This window comes from Centruroides vittatus, unplaced genomic scaffold, assembly GCF_030686945.1.
Source record: "Centruroides vittatus isolate TY-2023 unplaced genomic scaffold, ASM3068694v2 contig_796, whole genome shotgun sequence".
Taxonomy (NCBI): Eukaryota; Metazoa; Arthropoda; class Arachnida; order Scorpiones; family Buthidae; genus Centruroides; species Centruroides vittatus.
The window spans coordinates 287,273-306,501 of record NW_027122513.1 but is presented as its reverse complement, the minus strand read 5'-3'; the positions used below and the strand labels follow the sequence as shown (position 1 = coordinate 306,501).

The window sequence follows — 19,229 nt, the reverse complement described above, 5'->3', positions numbered from 1 at the left end:
TCATATGTAACCCTTTATTTGATATTTTTTTTATTCAAGTAAGCACTCATGTTATCTCAAATTTGCCTTTGGATTTTAGAATATTGAAATTTCCAATTTGTTTTTTGCCTTTTGTCAGGTTTAATGAAAACTAACAGTGCAATTTTTCTTTTGTTGTCCTAGCGTTCCTATCAACTAGGTGTTGTTGTTGTTGCTTTCAGATTTTAGCCTTTAAGACTGTCACTGTGTTTTGTTTTTATAGATTAAGCTTTGTATTTAGTAAACTTTATTTAAACACTTTAGGTAAGTATTACTAACCTTTTTTTTAACTGTAGGTAAGTAATTATTTGTAAAAATGACATAGTGTTATTTTGGCACTTGAACAATTCAGTATTCAAACACATATTCTGGAAAAAAATCACTGTCCTCAACTGAACAAACACAGACTTGCTAGAACAAATTTTTGATTAACAACAAATTTTTTTTTGTCAAAAAAATTTTTATGGTGAAAATAAAAAAAATAAAAATGCTGCTGATATTTCTTATCAAGATCAGCAAAGAAGCTCAGAAGATTGTAAAAAGAAAATGTCCTCATTCAACTAAAATTAACATTAATGCATCATACAGTACTTTTGATTGTGATTGTTAGTTAATTATTGATTGGAAATAAATTATTGATTGCTTTAATAAACATATTTCTCTTAGCAAAAGTATACTATTATTTTTTGTTACTAACTTCTGGAATGTAAGCCTATGTTGTTGCACAAGTCCTTTGTTTTATATACCATAGATTTGCATAACATTTTTTGGAATGTAACTAGTGTTATATGAGAGATACCTGTATATCATAGAGAGATCCATTCTAAACTCCTACAATTTACAAGCTATATATATATTGCAAAAAATTAATAAATATTCAAAACTTCATGAAATAAACTGCCTGTAAAGAATGGATAAAATATATATCAAGCCTGTAGCATTATTCCATATATACTAAAGTTAGAAACATTAGATCTAAACATCAGTTTACACATTATTAAAGGATGGATTTTGGAACAATTAGTTAATCTTGGTTTTTTTCCTCCTTCACAGCATTGACACTGTATTAAGTATTCATGTTTTTTCAATAGGACTCTTTTTAAGAAGTTTTATTTTGCTGATTATTGCTCTTTTCTAGTGTTGTTGCTCATCTTTGAAAATAATGCAATGTTTTTATTTGAAGTGATGCAGCCATTTGTTGCTATCTTTAAATTCCATGTGTCCCATCCTTGCCAAATGCATTACTTTTTAGCACAAGACTGGCCCATTTATTGTTACATTCTGTGCCACATCTCTCTAAGTCAATGAAATGTTGCATCGTTAACATCATCACAGTTAGGTAACTTTATACGTTTCCTAGAAGGATTCGTGTTTCCATCTACTACACTGCACTCAATTTCCTTTTGTTTCTTTAAAAATGTTGCTAGAGTTGACTGAGAAAAACCATCCATATTTCTTTGCAATTTCTATTTGCTTCATTCCACTATTGATATCTTTAAATGCTTTTAACTTCATTTCTAATCTTATTTGTTTGTGTGCTAGAGCACGAGAAGAATCCGTAGGTAACATTATTAGTGAGCCACATGGTTCATGCATCAGTCAGCTATGGATTGTGCCAACACATTCCAATAGTTGTATTGTTGTATCAGGGTTTTTACTATCGTTGAAGTGGGTGATAAATTACAGTATTTGTATAGGACTTTGGCTGGGTCCATGAAAGTTTTATCATTGTATTGGGGTTTATTGTTGTAAAGCGTATTGTTTAGAGAGGTTCGACTGTATATACAAACACATACTATATTTTCCGGCGTATAAGACGACTTCTTAACCCAGGAAAATCTTCTCAAAAGTCAGGGGTTGGCTTATATGCTGGAAAGTACAGTATATACTTTTACAAAATGTTTTACATATATATGTGTATAAACAAAATTTCAGATTGTTTGAGAAGTCCCAGTGGTTGGAGATCATTACTCCTATTGTTCATCAAAAGTTGCTTTTGACCAGTAGTGATTTATGTTTTCATCAAAAAAAAAAGACAATAAAACAAAAATGACAAATGATAGATTGTCACGGATGCATGTTATGTCATTTGAAAATGTATGCAGTGCGTCTTGTCATTTTTAAGAATTTTGTTATTAGAAAGATAGAGGAAGTGTGACTAACCAAGGACTCACCAGTAGCAAGAATTACAAGTATTAGTTTCGAGGGCCTATCAGAAGTGTGCGTTGATCCTTTGATAGGACTGTTGTTCAATTTATGGTTAACAAGTAATATATGATGAGGTAATGTAAGCACCATGACTTGTCACTAATATACATTAAATTTGCTTTGTAATCTTTATAAATTCTAAAGTTGTTTCATAACTTATATAATATACAAATTGCAGTGACATTAGCACTAAATTTCTCCATATTGAGAAATTTTTGAACTAAACATTTTATTTACCAAATCAATTGTCAGGAAAGTATGGCCACCAAATTTGGTTGCATTTGATCCAATGGTTCTTTCTACACAGAGCTGTAAACACCTCTGTTTAATTATAATCATCCTGACTTCTCCACTTCATAATTGAATAATAGATCCATACTTCAATATTGCCATAACAATGGTGTTACAGAGTGACTTAGCAATATTTGCTTTTGCTATTGTTTTATATACTTTGACAGGTGGAATATCTTTTAGTAAATGAATCAACTATGACCAAACATTCATTCTTGACCAAAACATTATTGACATTGCTCTCCTTTTTATTTATTTTTTCCTGTGTGAGGCTTAAAGCTTGAACATATTTGAAGTATGAATGATACCCACTAGTCTTCCTAATCTGTAAACCAGTTTATCCTCTAAATGCAATTTATTTTGATATTGCCAGAATTTATTTATTCTGGATTCATTGTCAAGAATAAAAGCTAAACCAATACCTATTGAAAAACCAGTTGATTGTTAATTGCTTAGAAATGATATAAATCCCACTATAAGTGATAGTTTACAAGGAAGCCACACAAAAGGATGAGTAATTATGGATAGTCATCAAGTATTTGAAAGAAGACTGAGCAGAGAGAAATGCCCAACCAGAAATAAATTCTGGCAATATTCAATGTCAGCTGCACTTCAAATGCATGTTATAAAGTAACTTTGTAAGTTCTTTTCCAGGCTTGTACAATATTTTTGAGAGGATATCTCTGTAATATGAGTCTCCTTTGAAGTCTTGTGGGACATTCTGTCAAAGGTTTTTGAAGATTGCCTTCAATGGATGATGATCAGTTTCAATAAGAACTTCTTTCCATAGATGCTGATCATAAATGCATTGACAAATCTACAACAGCAAGTTTTCTTTATTTGCACATAATTAATAAATTTAAAATGTTTTAATTAAAAAAAATTTAAAACAAGAAATTCTGATTTTTCTCTGTTTTTAATTAACTAAGTGTAATAAACAAAATTATTTTCAGATTTTAATAAAAATTGATTAAATTAATAAATTTAGTCTACAGGTACCATACCACTTATCTCATTTTGTGTTCTACACTGGATGTAAATAAGGTTTTTTTGAGACTTTAAAGCTAGGCAGTTAGGACATCATTTTGTATTTATAATCTAAAATTTAATTATTATTATTATACAAAATGCAGCTTAACTGCCTATTTTCAGATCAAATTCATTAATTTAATCATTTTTTTTTTTTTGTTAAAGCCTGAAAATAATCTGGCTTATTAAGCTTGGTTGTTTAAATTTATTTTTCTATTTCCAAAAATTCTTAATAATTCTTGAGAGAGTACTAAACCAGCTGTTAAATTCTCTTTTCTATAGATATTCATTTTGAAATAAATAAATTTATTGTTTATACATTTATGAAATATTATTCTGTATTTATGTAATATATATATAAAACAAACAAAACTTTCAATAGTTTTATTAAAATGTTATGTTAACTAGAAACTGATAATATAAATTATCTTATCATTAATATTCAGATAGTATAATGATTTCCAGAATATTTTTTTATAAGTTGATTTCAAATGTTTGATTAAAAAATCATAAATATTAGAATCTGTTCTGACCAATCATATATTCACCTGTGAGAACTGAGGGGGTTAAGCTGCGAGCTTTACCCCCCTTATCAGCTTCCTTATCAGGGTATGGCCATATGAGGGTAATTTAGTGTCGTAGGGAGAGTTGGTGCGGTCAGGATAAAGTGTCGATTGTACTCAAGGATGACATGCATTGATCATAGAACATATTTAATAAACTAAAATCATACAAAGAAAGTTAAAAAAAAAATAGAAGGTGTAATGCGAATAAACGATTAATAATTGTGTTAGCGTGACATTAATTAACACGCTCTCATAGAAATACCGTCGCAGATTTCATTTCAATAGTAATATTGTACTACTCAATTCAACTGTAATATTGTACTACTCTACTAACTTGTAAATCTCTCTCTCGGTAGAATAGTTATATCAGTCTTTATGTGATTACCTTGATAATACAGCGATCAAGTTCCGAGAGGTCCTTGGAGTGTCAAGCAGAGGTTCGGACGGTGTCACTGGCCTGGAGGCTTCCTTTGGACGATCGCCCCGAGGTGCGTGTGCAACCTTTTTTTATACCCATTTCGGTGGAGCTGACTAATGCATCGGATGATGTAACCTGTTCTAGGTTCGATCTGTGTCTGCAGTTTGTTTATATTAATTGTCAGAGATCGAATGTCTTATCAAATTTATTACCTCTGTCTATCTGGTATTGTTACTCATTCTACTTCAAAATTGATAACAGCTGTCAAACACACAGAATAAAGGGCCAGAGGTGACTTAAGGTCAGTGTATGTAGTGCACCTTAGTAATACTTGTTGATATTCAAATGGTTTTATCTATCAAGAAATCACAGGAAATAGGATGTGTGTAGGTTTTTTCTGGGTTAGTCTTTTCTTTCTTGGCGATCTTTTGTTTGCCCCTTTTCCCTGGGGGGTATTAGATTGGAATATTACTTTAAGTAATTCAATTATTTAATTAACTTAATATCAGCTTCTCACAGACCTATATCATTAAGTATATGGAATACTTTGAGAATATTCTGTATCATTTATCAACAGGAGAACATTAGTGTCATAAGATTTTAGTTGTGATTGATTAATTGAGAATATTAATATCTAAGATGGATTAGCTGGCTTATAATGTCGATCCTATCTTATTGAGATCCTTTTTTTTATTGGATTGTTAAAGATATGAGAAGAGATTGCCCAAGAGACAAGCCTGCTCTGATCAATGTTGTGAAGGACAAATGGTAAAATATTTTAGAGGTTACACAAAAAAAGATAGAGAAATCTGTAGAATCTAAAAATTGTAGTAGAAGTTAAAGATTTCAGAATCAATTAAAAGTTTTCTGATGATAAAAAAATTTATTAATTAGTTGAAATGCCTGAATATTAATGATAGGACAGTGTGTTTTTCAATGAATTGCTTCATGTAAAATATTAAAAACTTAATATTTACAGGTTCATTTAATGCAGAATATAGAAAAAACATCATTATCAATTTTGTAGTTCATGGATGAAAGAATTTATTATTTGATACATTTAATAGAATGGTACTCTTTCCATGGCACAAGTGAAAAAAGGTAGTTATCCATCACGACAACTTCGAGCAGGACCAGCACCATTAGCTTCTTTTGAAGATTTACCTTCTGATGAATTGGAAAGTCCTGATAGTCTGGCAGATCTTGATGAAAATATACTTAATAGTCAGTCTAGTAGACCTACAGACTTTGATGGTTCTTCCACTCCTAGAACTTTAACTGCATCTGCTTTATCCACTCCTCAGTTTGACAGTGATGGTGATTCACAGTTTACTATTACACCCTGTGAGGGTGTTAAAAGTCATGTACCAGGTTTAAAAACTTCATCACTTTCATCTCTTTTGAAAACAGGAAAAGAAGATGACAGAACTAGTTTATCCAGCACTGGAGGTAAAAAAGGCTCTGTCAGCTCTTTATTATCTGCTGGTGAAAGCAGTAGACCAACTAGAGAAGATAGTCATCGAAAGGGATCTTGGACTGACATTTTTCGCAGTCGAAGCAGAAGCAGGAGTCGATCACCACAAGGTTCTCCTCAGAGATTAAGGAAGAAGAGTGACTCTTCCATGAAATATAAATCTGATACTGAAACAAATGATAAAAATGATTCTAAAAAAGAAAAGGGTAAATTTTTATCATCATTATTTAAAATTGGAGGTAAAAAATCACCAAAAAGCAAGAGTCCATCTCCACCAAAATCACCTGCTGATTTTCAACCTGTTCCAATTACAGAAAAAATTGAAAAGAACAGATCTGCTCCCTCAAAACAAGTTGAAAGTAAACTTGATTCTCAAACAATTTCTGAAACTAAGGAAACTCTGAATAAGACAGTAACAAGTAAGGAAGAATTAAATAAAAATATTACTCAGAATCAGCTTTTAAATAACAAAATAATTAAAAAAGAAGAAAAAAGAGTTAGGCCAACCGATATTGAATTAGAAAGTATACATGGTTTACCTTCTACCACAAGTAGACATAAAGTTGAAGACCATGATAATATTAGTCATGCTCAAATAGAAACAGATACAAACAAAAAAGAATCTATTCCACACCATGATTCTGAAGAAGGTGAACATGATCATGATCATGAGTCTTCAGAATCAGAATTAACTTTTGAAGTAGACAAATCTAAAACTACACTAGAAACCAGAGATAGTGAAGAAGATTATGAAGCTCAAAATCTTTTAAACCAAGATTCTATGGACACTGATGAATTTCCTGTGACAGAATTTAGATTTCTACCTCCAGAAGCTTCTCAAATTCAGATTAAAACACCAACAAGAAAACAAAGACTAGAAGTGACTACTATTCCAATTGAAAGGCCAAGAAGTACAACACCTATTAATATTGCCCCTCTTGAAGCTTTTATTCAGTCAGCTACACCATCACCAGATCCTGGTGTTGAGAAAATACGCTTATCTCTGCCTGGTGAACAATTTATTTTACGACCAAAAAGTCCCAAGAAAGGAAATTTAAAAAGTTGGCAAGATTTTTGTGAAGAAGGATTACATAGCCCTAGATTAAATAAAAGACCTCAAAATGAAGATGAGTTTGTTTTACCTCTAAAAAGTCCTACAGCTGATGAATATAATTTAGGAACAGAATCACCAAGTAAAATTCCTAATAGTAATTCTAATGAAGATTCTTGGGTTACGTTTGAAAATATCACTGATGATAAAACAAAAAGTCCAAATAATTTAGATATTTCAAAGAAAAATGCAAATTGTAAAAATGTTATAGATGATAAAGGTGAAAGTTTTAGAGATAATTTTCAGTCTGAGGAGTTTAATAAAGAAAGTGTCTTTACAGATTGTTCCTGTATTTGTCATAAATGTAATTGTGAATGTCATAATGTTAATGTTGATATGAACAGTAAACATTTGCATGATTCAGATTCTTCAATAAGTGGTGCTACAGAGATTCCTAAAGAACAAACAGAACAATCTATTTTGGATTCACAAACAGATACATTTGCAGAGAAAATTCCTAAAAGTTTTGATATTAATAAATGCAATTGTAAATGTCATAAAAAATGTGAAAGTGATTTAACTTTCCTATGTGATGATTGTTTATCTCAGAACAGAAATAGTAAATGTGTTTCATCTGATAAACAGAATTTTTCTGTAGAAGACAAAGAGCAATGAAATACGTTACTTTTCATTTTCAGGTGAGAATATTTAATAATTTATATATATAAACTATTAATTTATTTTGGTATTAATATTAAAAAATTTATTTAATTAGAATTTCTTTTGACATTATCAAATTGAGACAATATTATTATAGTATTGTGTGTAAAAAGAAAATTTTAAAAATTTTTGTATAGTCATAAATTCACAGTATCAAAAAGATTGCTACATTGCTACCTAAATGTAGTGTAGCATTTCATATTTAAGATTCCACAAATTCAAAATAAAATAAAAATATTTGTTTTAATGTAATATTAAAACTTCAAATAAAACAAAATTAAATGCTTTTTGTTCTTTTGTACTCCATTGAGGTAAATATTCCACTGAATTTTTTCATATCATATGCATTTTTTAACAAAAAATAAATTTAAAAATATATATATATTTAATGTCCTATATACTGAAATAGCTAATTTAATACTTTTAGGGTGAATATTAAAACAGACCTGAAAACAAGATCTATTTTAATATTCACCATAAAAATAGTTATGCTGGTTCACTGATTATAACTATTCATATCAGTATTTTCTTAACAATAATTTATGTGCATTTATTTAATTTAAGTCAGAATATTAGATGAAGTATGCTAGTTTTGGGACATTTAATATATACATATATAAAATAAGAAAATCTTTTGTAAACTCTAAAAGTAAAAATTATTTTCAGATTAAAATTCAAGTAAAACTACTCTTTTATATCCGATTTCAAGTGATTTAACTAGCGTGCAAATGATTATTGAAAAGATACTATACTTCAACCAAAAACTTTTTATTTATTAAATTCTTAACTCCCAAATGCATTTCACATATATCTAAGATTTTCTTAGATATATTACCGATCCCATTGATTTTACTTCTTTGAATATATAAAATATTTACATATATATAATATATATAACAAATCAAATATATTAACACAGTTCATCTAATACTAATACTCTGACTATATATATATATATATATATATAAAATATGGAAAAAGTCCAATAGAAATATTTTTCTTAAAAGAGTATAAAAGAACAAAACAAAGCACTTGATTTTGTTTTGTTTGAAGTTTTTATATTACAATGGAATAATCTATTGCTTTTAGCCCTTAATATTGTTTAACACTTAGTCTAGATCAAATAGACACACATACATCTGGGCTTATCACACCAGTAAATGAGATTAATTCACAAAATCTTTAATGAAACTCTACAATAAATTATGGCTCTCTTAAAATGTACATAATATAGAACACTGAAAATGCATTTTGGACTCAATACGTCCCTCATCAGTTGTATTCATACATAAAAAATACATTAAAAGGCCATTGTAAATGTGACGAATTCAGGTGATGTGTGGTAGTGCGTAGTAATTGTCCAGTGTTTCATTTGTGTGGTAAGATGTTTCAGCTAGTTCAACTGAAGTGCTTATTTGTTCCCAAGGCTAAGAAGTGATTGTGAAACTATTACACTTGTGAGACATTACCTGTGATAATTGTGAATTCTTCATATTTACAATGGCTTTTTAATTTATTTTCATAATTTATATATAAACACCAACTGATGAGGGACATATTGAGTCCAAATGCATTTTGAGTGTTCTATATTGTGTACACGTTAAGAGAGCCATAATTTATTGTGGAGTTTCATTAAAGATTTTGTGTATTAATCTCATACACTGGTGTAATAAGCCTGGATGTATGTGTCTCTTTGATCCAGACTAAGTGTAAAAAAATTAAATTTTTATATTACATTAAAGCAAATATTTCTATTGTATTTTGAATTTGTGGAGTCTTTTATATGTAGAAAATGTCACGAACAGTCCAGCACCAACAGTAATGTGTTTAAAGAGGCGTCTCAATCTTCTTTACACACCGGAAATTCATACAAAAAATACACTTACGAAAAAACCAGATAACCGGAGTGGTTAGTATTCGGGTCGCAAACGTTTTTAAAGAGGAGTATTAGTGAAAATAGAAAACTAACCGTTTAATTATTTTTAGATCATGTAAATTTTTTAATTAGATTGAATGTTTGGAATCAAATATTCCAGCATAAGATTCAATTTAAATTAACAATAGAACATTGTTTTAAGTAAATAGAACAGTTTGTGCTGTAGAGTTCTTTTTAAATTTTAACATTTTTAAATTAAACTTTTTCAATAAATAACTTTTTTGTTTTGTTTTTTTATTTTAAAATCCTTAAGGCAATGTCATGTCAATAATAACAAATATTGTTTCCTCCCAAAGAAATTGCAAAATCTGTAATAAAATGCATTAAAACCATATAAAAACACAATAAGTTAGGTCAAGAGTTATACATTAATCATTTACATACAGATATATATTATCAAAATTTAAAAACAATTCTTCACAATCAAGTATTTCAAAATATATACTATCAAAACTGGATTTTGAAAAATGCATAATCTTGTCTGTGGTACATTAAAATAGGCATTAACACTAGTGTTATAAAAAAATTTTCAAAAAAAAACAAAATACAGAAGTAAAATTGTTATAAAATTCTATCAAAATAAATAATACAGGCATACCACCAAATTTCTGGCACCCTTGATTCCAAAGCCTTGTTGGTTTAATCATTTTGCTAGACCAACTGTGGTTACATATAATAATAATTCATTGACACACTTCTAGCTCACAAATTATACACTTCCCATGTATCTAAATTATACCATTTGACTGCTAGAAACTTTAATATTAAATGTAAAAAATGTTTGATACCATCACTGAAACTCTCATCTTTCTTAGAAGCCATAGCTAGGGTTAACTTTAAGCAAAATAAATTAAGAATATCATAAAATTTCAGAATCATCATCAAGTGCAGTGTAAATAGTGTAAATAAATGCACCTACATACACAGCCATCTGTAAACTAATCTGGTGGTTGTGGGAATGTCAAATTCCCTCTCATAATTCTGTCCAGATTAAAGGAGTTGCTGGAAATTCGTATCTGTACATACATAAAATTGGGTAAATTCAATCTCTTCCCTAGTATTTTGTTAGTAGTAAGTGGCAAATTACATAACTTGTGTATAAGACTATGTTTTGCTCACATGGTTGGTTTTGGTCAATAGATAGAATGCAGCCATGTTTGTATAATAATGCCGTATAATCTACCCTTGATTGTATATTTGTGAAAGAAAATAAAAATAGAACCTTAGAATGGATTTAGAAGAGATTTTCTAGCAGTAACATTAAATTGGCTAGATTTTTGACACAGCTTTAACATGCAATAGGTGTAAAAATAGGTATATAGAAGTGAATCTGAGAAATACAGATGTTTGGTGTTCATTATTAAAATTATAGTTATCATTTTATCTTTTATTATGTCATATTCCTTACTTGTGACCATGTTTTTTCTTCTATGTTTTTTTTCCCATAATAACAACTGTATATCTATTTTTGCACTTTTCTGTATTTGTTAAAAGTGAGCTTACAATTGAATTGAATTCCCAAATCTTTTACATTATCTGTACATACAAGATGTTGATTATTTATATTAAAAGAAGCAAGTGATTAATTGGGATATACAGACCTGTATTACAATTAATTTTGTATCCAAAGACACCACAACTTTTCCTCTACTTAAGAAAGACAAAAATCTCAATATTTAAATGGTTTTCTATGTATTTGCTTCAAATAACAATATTTTAAGCTTTCTACTATGATCTGGTCATGTTGTTTTCTTTTCATCCTGATTTCTGCTGTTATTTTTTCATGCTGTCTCTATTCATCTGCTTGCGAAATGACAGTAGCTCTGCCTTCATCTCTATTTCCTTCCGGTAACAGTGTTTCACTATTACTTGTTCTGTCTTGAGGATAATCAATATAACAAGTTTTCTTTGTCAAACTATTATATTTAGAACTCCATTATTAGAACTAGTAGAGTTTGGAGTTACAATTCTAGGTTTAATTTGGTTATGTTGTTTTGCCTGGTATATCTAATGACAGAACTAAAATTTTTATTATTTTGATTATCTGAGATAATTCTTCACATAAACAGATACTGGAACATTTAATACAAAATTTTTGTCATCTTGCACTATGAGGGTATTCTTATCTTGTGTTACTAGATCGAAATAAAGCAGTCCTGTCCTCAGCTTTCTTTTCATAAATCTGTTGGTAAATATTTTGTGGCAGTTAGTGGCACTGTTCTATAATAAAGAAGTCTCTGGTGTTTAGTCTCCAAATCTATTTCATCATTACTTATTTTCTTTATGTGCAAGTTTTTAAGAAATTTATAATCAGCAAGACTGTTTGTTGCTGGGTGATAAGGCATTGTATAAATATGTGCAGTATTATTTTCTACAAAAATTATTCAAATTTATTAGATACAAATTATGTAACTTTATCTGTAATAATTTGTTCTGAGAGGGCCAAAATTGCAAAAGCTTATCTTGGATGATTAACTGTTTAGAAGTTATATTGTTTAAAATCATTAGATCAGGTCACCTACTGTATGCATAAACTAAAACTAATTATTTATTTTGAAATAGTCCAGAAATATCCACATAAATTTTTCCCATAGTGAACTAGGTCATGACCATTTTGTCATCACTTTTGACAGAGAAGCTGCTTTCTGACATTCTTCACATTGACTTGACTATCAATTCTTGGTTCATCTAATTTTGGTCACTATGATACTGTCATGCCATCATTCTTTACACTCTTGACTGTTATATAACAAAAGGAAAAGTATGTAAAGTACTTAATTTTAGTATCTTAGGAAACCGACTATAATTACGGTCGGTGAAACTTCCGTTAACCTAACGGGTACTTTACGCGGATTCGAGATTAGTTTGCCAGGCCTGGGCTTTTAAGCGTGCACCGAAAAATTAGTAATAATAACGACAAATATCAAGTCAGATCAAAAGTTCAAATATATTTAATTAGCAACTAGAACGTACTACGTACAAATATCAATAATTCCAAACAAAATTTATTAACGAAAATCAACAAGTCAACCCGACAATAAACTTAGCTACTTAGCTTAACTTAATAGTAATTCCCCTTGAAATTCGACAATCAAATACTTAGAAACTATGAACAATATCTCTTACTAATTAAACGTCTATCCGTCACCTCACTATACGAAGAAAACTATTTCCTCAATACTTTCAATATCGTCAAATCGTCAATCGAACTCCTCTTTAGCACCTTGGATTGTCCAATTATCAATCTGGACTTCTATCAGAAAATACTTCGCTTTCGAATCTACCTCGCTCTCACAGTCACCTCGATTTGGAATTTACCTCTGTTTGGAAATCACCCCTCCTCCTTCGGTTAACGTACGGGTTTTATACTGTGACGTCACACTTGAGCTGGGTTACTCCTCTTATTTACATACTTAGTTGCTAACATTAACTTTCTGTTCTGGCAGCTTTAAGTTTCCGACAAAGCTTATAAACCGTTTACAAAGTATTTATCATAATTTTCTGGGATGTTTAAGACGGTTTATCAAGTATTTCTCTACTAGTGATTGTGGGGACTCCCCCCTCCATTTTTTTTCTGCGGACTGTTACTTCCGCCGGACAGCGCAAGTGCGCAAGATTTTTCCTATGGCGCTTATTTCTCCGTGAGTTGTTTTATCTTCATTTTTCATTACTAACAAGAGAGTGGTGGGGAACCTTCGTCCTAAATAAACATAAACCCCAAACAAAAGATAATAAAACGGAAAAATAATAATAAAATAAAAATAACTTTCGGACTCAGTTCCTTACAAGTATCACAATTGGTCAAAAAATGGCCCCCAAGATTTTTGCAGTTTTGGACTTTAGACATTGAAATGTTGAGAAATGCAAAAAGCTTTGGAGGTTTTACTGTGGGGGACATTATTTTTTCACCCACTTTGAAGCTTAATAACTCCTATGTCTTTTTCTGAAAATCTGAAATTTTGTAGGGAGGTTTATTAATTAGTGGGAAATGTTTCTAGAAACTTTCAAGAAAATCAGGCCATTGGTTTGGAAGATATTAAGGGAGTGGGGGCTATATCTCAAAAAGCTTTCAACTTATGAAATTGTTTTTATTTGTACAAATTTTCAGTTTATCAAAAATAATGTATTTTGGAAGTTTTCTAAAAATCACTTCCAGACCAAAATTAATGTTTTTTGATGTTTTTTTTTTAAATAAATTTTGACAGAATAAACCAGTTAGGTTCTTTTTTTCAATATGTTTATATTAATAAATTAGTTTTAAGAAATTGATATTTCCCCAATGTTGGGTCTGGGTTAGAATATATAAAAAAAACTATATATGAAGTTCTTTGAGATAAATATTTTTTGTTTTTGTTTAATTATAATTTTCATCAAAATTAGACCAAAAGATTATATGTTGAAGAAGTGAGTAGGTAATATTTTTAAAATAGTGTTTAAATAATGTTAGTGTTAAAATAACCCTCATTTTATGACAAATCATTTGTATTAGTAATTTTACATAAATATGAAGAATTAAAAGTAATGATAGCAATTATTAAAGATTAAAACAAAGAATGCTGGGAAAGTTCAGCAATATTATTGCCAGCTTTTCGTTCTTATAATGCTGAACTGTACAGAATTTAAATCTTGTAACACCAAATTTTATATTTTTTCAGTGTTCAGAAATAACAATGCTATTGTTTTATAGTAAACATCTAAATTTTAAACATTTTCTCTTCTATAAAAGAACATATTTTGAGATACTTACAATTACCCACTGGATACATGTGTCAGGACTTTACATAATAGAGGATTTCTTGATCTGTTTTTCTTTCTTTTGTTTCTTTTTAGCTGAAAGTGTGATTGCACCAAATTTCTGAATCATCAGGACATGACTTTCATCTTTTGGACATTCCTTTGCAGACAATGGTAAATGTGATGATACATCAGCATTAGAGTTTTTCTGATTTTTTTGAACTGTAGCTGGATAGTCAAATGCCAACAATAGCAAAGCCCAATGCTTAATACAGGATGAAGCTAGCTATGGAACAGGTTTGTTAAGTGCAAATAAATATGTTAAAGGCTGATGATCTGTGATTAATATAAACTGATAACCCGATAGGTATTGCTTGAACTTATTTATTCCAGAAATTAAAGTTAATCCTTTCCTTTTTATGTGAGCATAATTTCTCTTTGTTTTATACTTTACGGACCAAAAGCAATAAGTTTTTCAATCCTATGGGTATCTGTAAGAAAGAACTGCAGACTCATGTAAAGATGAGGCATGACATGCTTAATACCTATAGTATTAAGCATGTTGTAGGATCATAATGTTGTACTTCTGTACCAGTTAATAGATGTTTAAGCTTGATGAAAGTATTACACATTTCAAAAAACCTCCAGTTACCCAGAGATGAAATTATTTAGTCCAGTGTGAAGGTGTTTGAACTATTGATGAAAGTATTTCAACATACTTTTTTGCTATATTTATATCTTTTTTTAAAACAAATATAAAAGTGTACAAAGATTCAAAGATTTGATATAAATTTTTCATAATGATACATTAAGCCTAAGAAGGCTCTAAGACTAGATATATTTGAGTGCTGGATCTTTCTATATATACTATCTGTTTAGTGGATTATTCTTTTTATCACTCTTAAATCAAGAATATTTAAATGCTGGAAAAAGAAATGCACATTTAAAAAAAATTAAGTATTATCCCAGAATCCTTTTTTAAAGTTTGTTGGTGTTCTTTGTTATTTTTTCCATTAATGAGTATATCATCTAAATAAATACTTATTCCTAAAACTCTTTCAATAGATTTTTCTAAGACTTTTTGAAACACACTTGATACCACTAATTTCATAAGGTAATTTTGGAAACTGAAATGTTCTTTACTGGTATTTATGATATTGATCTCCTTAGAAAGCTCATACAAACATAATTACAAATTTTTCTTCTTCTGTGAGGTTAGTAAAGATTGCCTCTATTCTGGGAAATAGATAAAAATCATCAACTAAAACTATTAATTTTAAAGTGATCATTTAAAATTCCCACATTATCTGATGTGTTGATTCTCTTTTGCTATAGGTATTGTTGGTGCAGCCCATTTAGAGATCTGCATGATATCTTTAGTTATCAAATGATCAATTTCCTTTTCTACCTTAGTTTTCAATGCAAATGGTAATGGTCTCACCTCACAACAAATAGGTTTGCTTTATGAATCAACCTTTAAACTGACTTTACAGTCTTTTAAACATCCTATTTTGTTTCCAAATAATAAAGGAACTTTCTGTAAAAGATTATTTGGGGATGGATTTCCATGTTCATTAATAGCATTTATGAAAAAAGTCATCTCTCACCCTTACCAATAGTTCTCTCACTTGTCAGCTTGTCTCTTTCCATTTAATGATTGGTTGATTGTTAGTTATATCTAACTTGTAAGATAAACACTTTTGAATATTTATTTGTGTGCTTAACAAAAATTTGTTTTTCCTACCACCAGTATTGGACTACTTCCATATGTTGTAAGTTTTACAGCAGTTTCATTTAAGGGCTTGAAACTTTTTAAGTATATTCTCAGAAATCAAGCTTACTGCTGGGCTATATCAATTGTAACATTTATATTAATAAAATTCATCTTATAGGTTTTCCAAATATATTTATTATGAAAAATTTGCTGTTACATTCCAATTACCTATTTAAGTGAATTTGCCTTATTTTGCATAACTATTTTGCCATTATATCTACACATCTTGGATAAATGCCAATTTTTTCCTACCACTATAACATTCTGTTACTTTGAAGGCAAGTGTTAATTAATTGAGATAGAGAATTATATCTAAAACATTTATCTAGAATTGTCTAGTGGTTTTTATTTAGCATCTTTTTCTCAGTGAAATTAATAACTTTACTAACTTCTTTTCTTTAATATTTATAACATTGTTTCACCAGTTCAAAAGCAATAGTGATTTTTTAAAATTTTCTATAAAGATACATCATCAGGTTCTTTAAAGAGTATTTTTTGTAATGCTTTGGATTTAATTCCTGAAAGAAATGCATCTTTTAGCATCTCACCTCACTTACAAGGAAACCATAAGAGTTGGCACTCTTTGATTTTACTGAGTTTGATATATATATATATTTTTTTATTGTATATACTGTAGCCCTACCTCCTGTAATTCACACTACAGCCACTTTGTGCAACTCTCAAGTATTTGTGAGAAAAAGGAATAAAATTTTCTGTTCCTTATGTACTGTGTTATATGTGTATGTTAACAGCAGCATAGCCAAGCGGATAAGGTGTTCAAATAATGTACTTTTGTGTTAAAGGTTCAAATTCGTACTTTTAAAAGTTTTTCTTTAATGTGCATTTGAAACAGATTACAGTATTTTGCAAAATATTTTTCTAATTTTAACAAAGAAAATTAGTATTTTATTATTTACCATGCACTTTAAACATTCTATTCATTGTAATTCAACATTTTAAATATTATATTTGCATGTAGATATACAGGGTGGGCCAGCGAAAACGAAACGGCAGAGTGTTCGTGTTCGTCCAAGCAAAGCACTCGGACAGGTCGATTTTACTCTCGAGGGGACATCTTATGCAATAAAGTTTTTTCGATTCTGAATATTAACTAAACAAACATTTATTTCGAAAAAAAATGTTTGTTTAGTTAATACAAAATAAATGAGTTTTTAAAAATTTTTTGTTGTCTGTTGTATTCAGAATCGCAAAAACTTTATTGCAAAAGATGTCCCCTCGAGAGTAAAATCGACCTATTCAAGCGCTTTGCTTGGACGAACACGAACACTCTGCCGTTTCGTTTTCGCTGGCCCACCCTATATAGTAAGACTACACAATAACAAAAATCCTCCCTTTAAATGTTAGCCTATTGGTGTAGTAAAAGCTAAACAATTGCTGCATTATATTGTGCTACATCTGTGTTATTACTAATAATCAAATATAAATTTAATAATTAAATTAATGTTTTAATAATTAATTTAGAAGGTTCTGGAAGAAAAGAATCTGCCTGAAACAGAACTTGTTTTGGACTGATTTCTGGCAATTTTTTGGCTTTAATCTAAAAATCAGGTTTATAGATGTTTATATTTGATTAGTAACATGAAGAAGTTGAAGGAGCCACATAGTTCACATTTTAACGTATTATAATTGTAATCAATTGCTGAATGGATTCATATCACGTAACATCCATAATTTGTTAGTTGAATTATTGGTATAGCAAGAAAGGAACTTTGTACATACTCAACATCCTTTGCTGATATAATACAATGTTTTATAAATAAAAATTGTGAAAAAAGTGAAAAATTATTGCAACTTTTTATTGCATAACAAATAAATCTTATTACAAAATACAGGTTTTTCTTTGTTAAAAATAAATACATTGCACTAATAATTGGTTTCAATGCAAAGTAGAGAAAAACTTTTAAAAAAGAAGTTAAGATTTCAACCTTCAATACACAATATAGTAGATGAACACTATCAACTCAACTATGTTGTATTTAACATATTATCTGTATAACATGGTATGTAAGGAACACAGAAAATTTCATACTTTTTCTTTTCTTTGAATGCTTGAGAGTTGCATCAAGTGGCTTTACTGTGAATTCCTAGAAGGATAGTACTGTGATATAGATCACTTGGCAAAAGAGGGAGGTCATCTCTGATTATCTCTTTGTAAATTTTATACATCACTAATAATCTTTTGCTAAATGTCATATATTGCCAAAAATAATTGGGTTACCATCTCTGAATCTCTTTGTTGCATTTCATGTATATTTTTTGATCATACATTTTTACAGGAATAACTTTAGGTGCAGATAAAAGACAAACTTAATTTTTTGACAATTTGTCCAAAAGATTTATTTGTATTTTAAGGTGTAAATAGGTTATAAGCAGTGGTGATGTTCAGCGGGTTTGCACAGGTTCGGCTGAACCTGTTAGTAAAATTTTCAGTTTCCCAAACCTTGTTAAACACACGTAACATTTCTCAGTGGTTTTTGTTTCTTTTAAAAAATATATTAAAATAAAATTACTCTTCACTCCGACACTGGGGATGAAATACTAAATACCAAACCTGTTACCGGTGTAATTTGCGTGAAAATTACACCGGATTCCGTAATTTTTGTTTAAACATCTGCATTCTATTTTTAGATTCCGTTTTTATTTAAATGTCTACGTTCTTTTTTCGTCTTTTTTCGAGGTATTTCGTCGGAACCTTTTTTCTCTACCTGAAGAAGAGCTGTTTGGAAAGCTCGAAAACGTTTGTGGAAAGAAGATTTTTTCACGCAAATTACACCGGTAACAGGTTCGGTATTTATATTAAAATATACATATTATACTCTGTAACACTACTAAACTAGAGCCTTATACTTTGTTTGCACTGAGCACTTCAATCTAGATTGTGAGCAAGGTCAGGGACTATGCCTTGGTGCGATCTTTCTCAACCATTTCAATCTCGGCCGAAACGAGGTTTAATCACGATCGATTCAAGAGAGTTCTTGAAACTAGATCC

General features: G+C 29.7%; 2 protein-coding genes across 5 annotated transcripts in view; both read left to right on the top strand.

Moving 5' to 3' along the window:
- The window catches only part of LOC136981827 (muscle M-line assembly protein unc-89-like), a 79,077-nt gene that overhangs the window by 38,632 nt on the left and 21,216 nt on the right, over positions 1 to 19,229 (top strand). For 2 of the 4 annotated variants that reach the window (XM_067278206.1, XM_067278209.1), the window contains exons 4-5: positions 5,510 to 7,753; positions 14,542 to 14,677. In XM_067278206.1, coding sequence (XP_067134307.1) covers positions 5,613 to 7,730 — 2,118 coding nt within the window. In that variant the 5' untranslated portion in view covers positions 5,510 to 5,612 and the 3' untranslated portion in view covers positions 7,731 to 7,753; positions 14,542 to 14,677. Of the gene's footprint in view, positions 1 to 5,509; positions 7,754 to 9,237; positions 9,248 to 14,541; positions 14,678 to 19,229 lie in introns of those variants that run through there. The other 2 variants (XM_067278210.1, XM_067278207.1) reach the window with 2 other exon arrangements.
- The window catches only part of LOC136981826 (protein stoned-B), a 96,477-nt gene continuing 91,870 nt past the window's right edge, over positions 14,623 to 19,229 (top strand). Inside the window, exon 1 of the mRNA XM_067278205.1 lies at positions 14,623 to 14,742. The gene's annotated coding sequence lies outside the window, so the exon portion shown is untranslated. The remainder of the gene's footprint in view (positions 14,743 to 19,229) is intronic.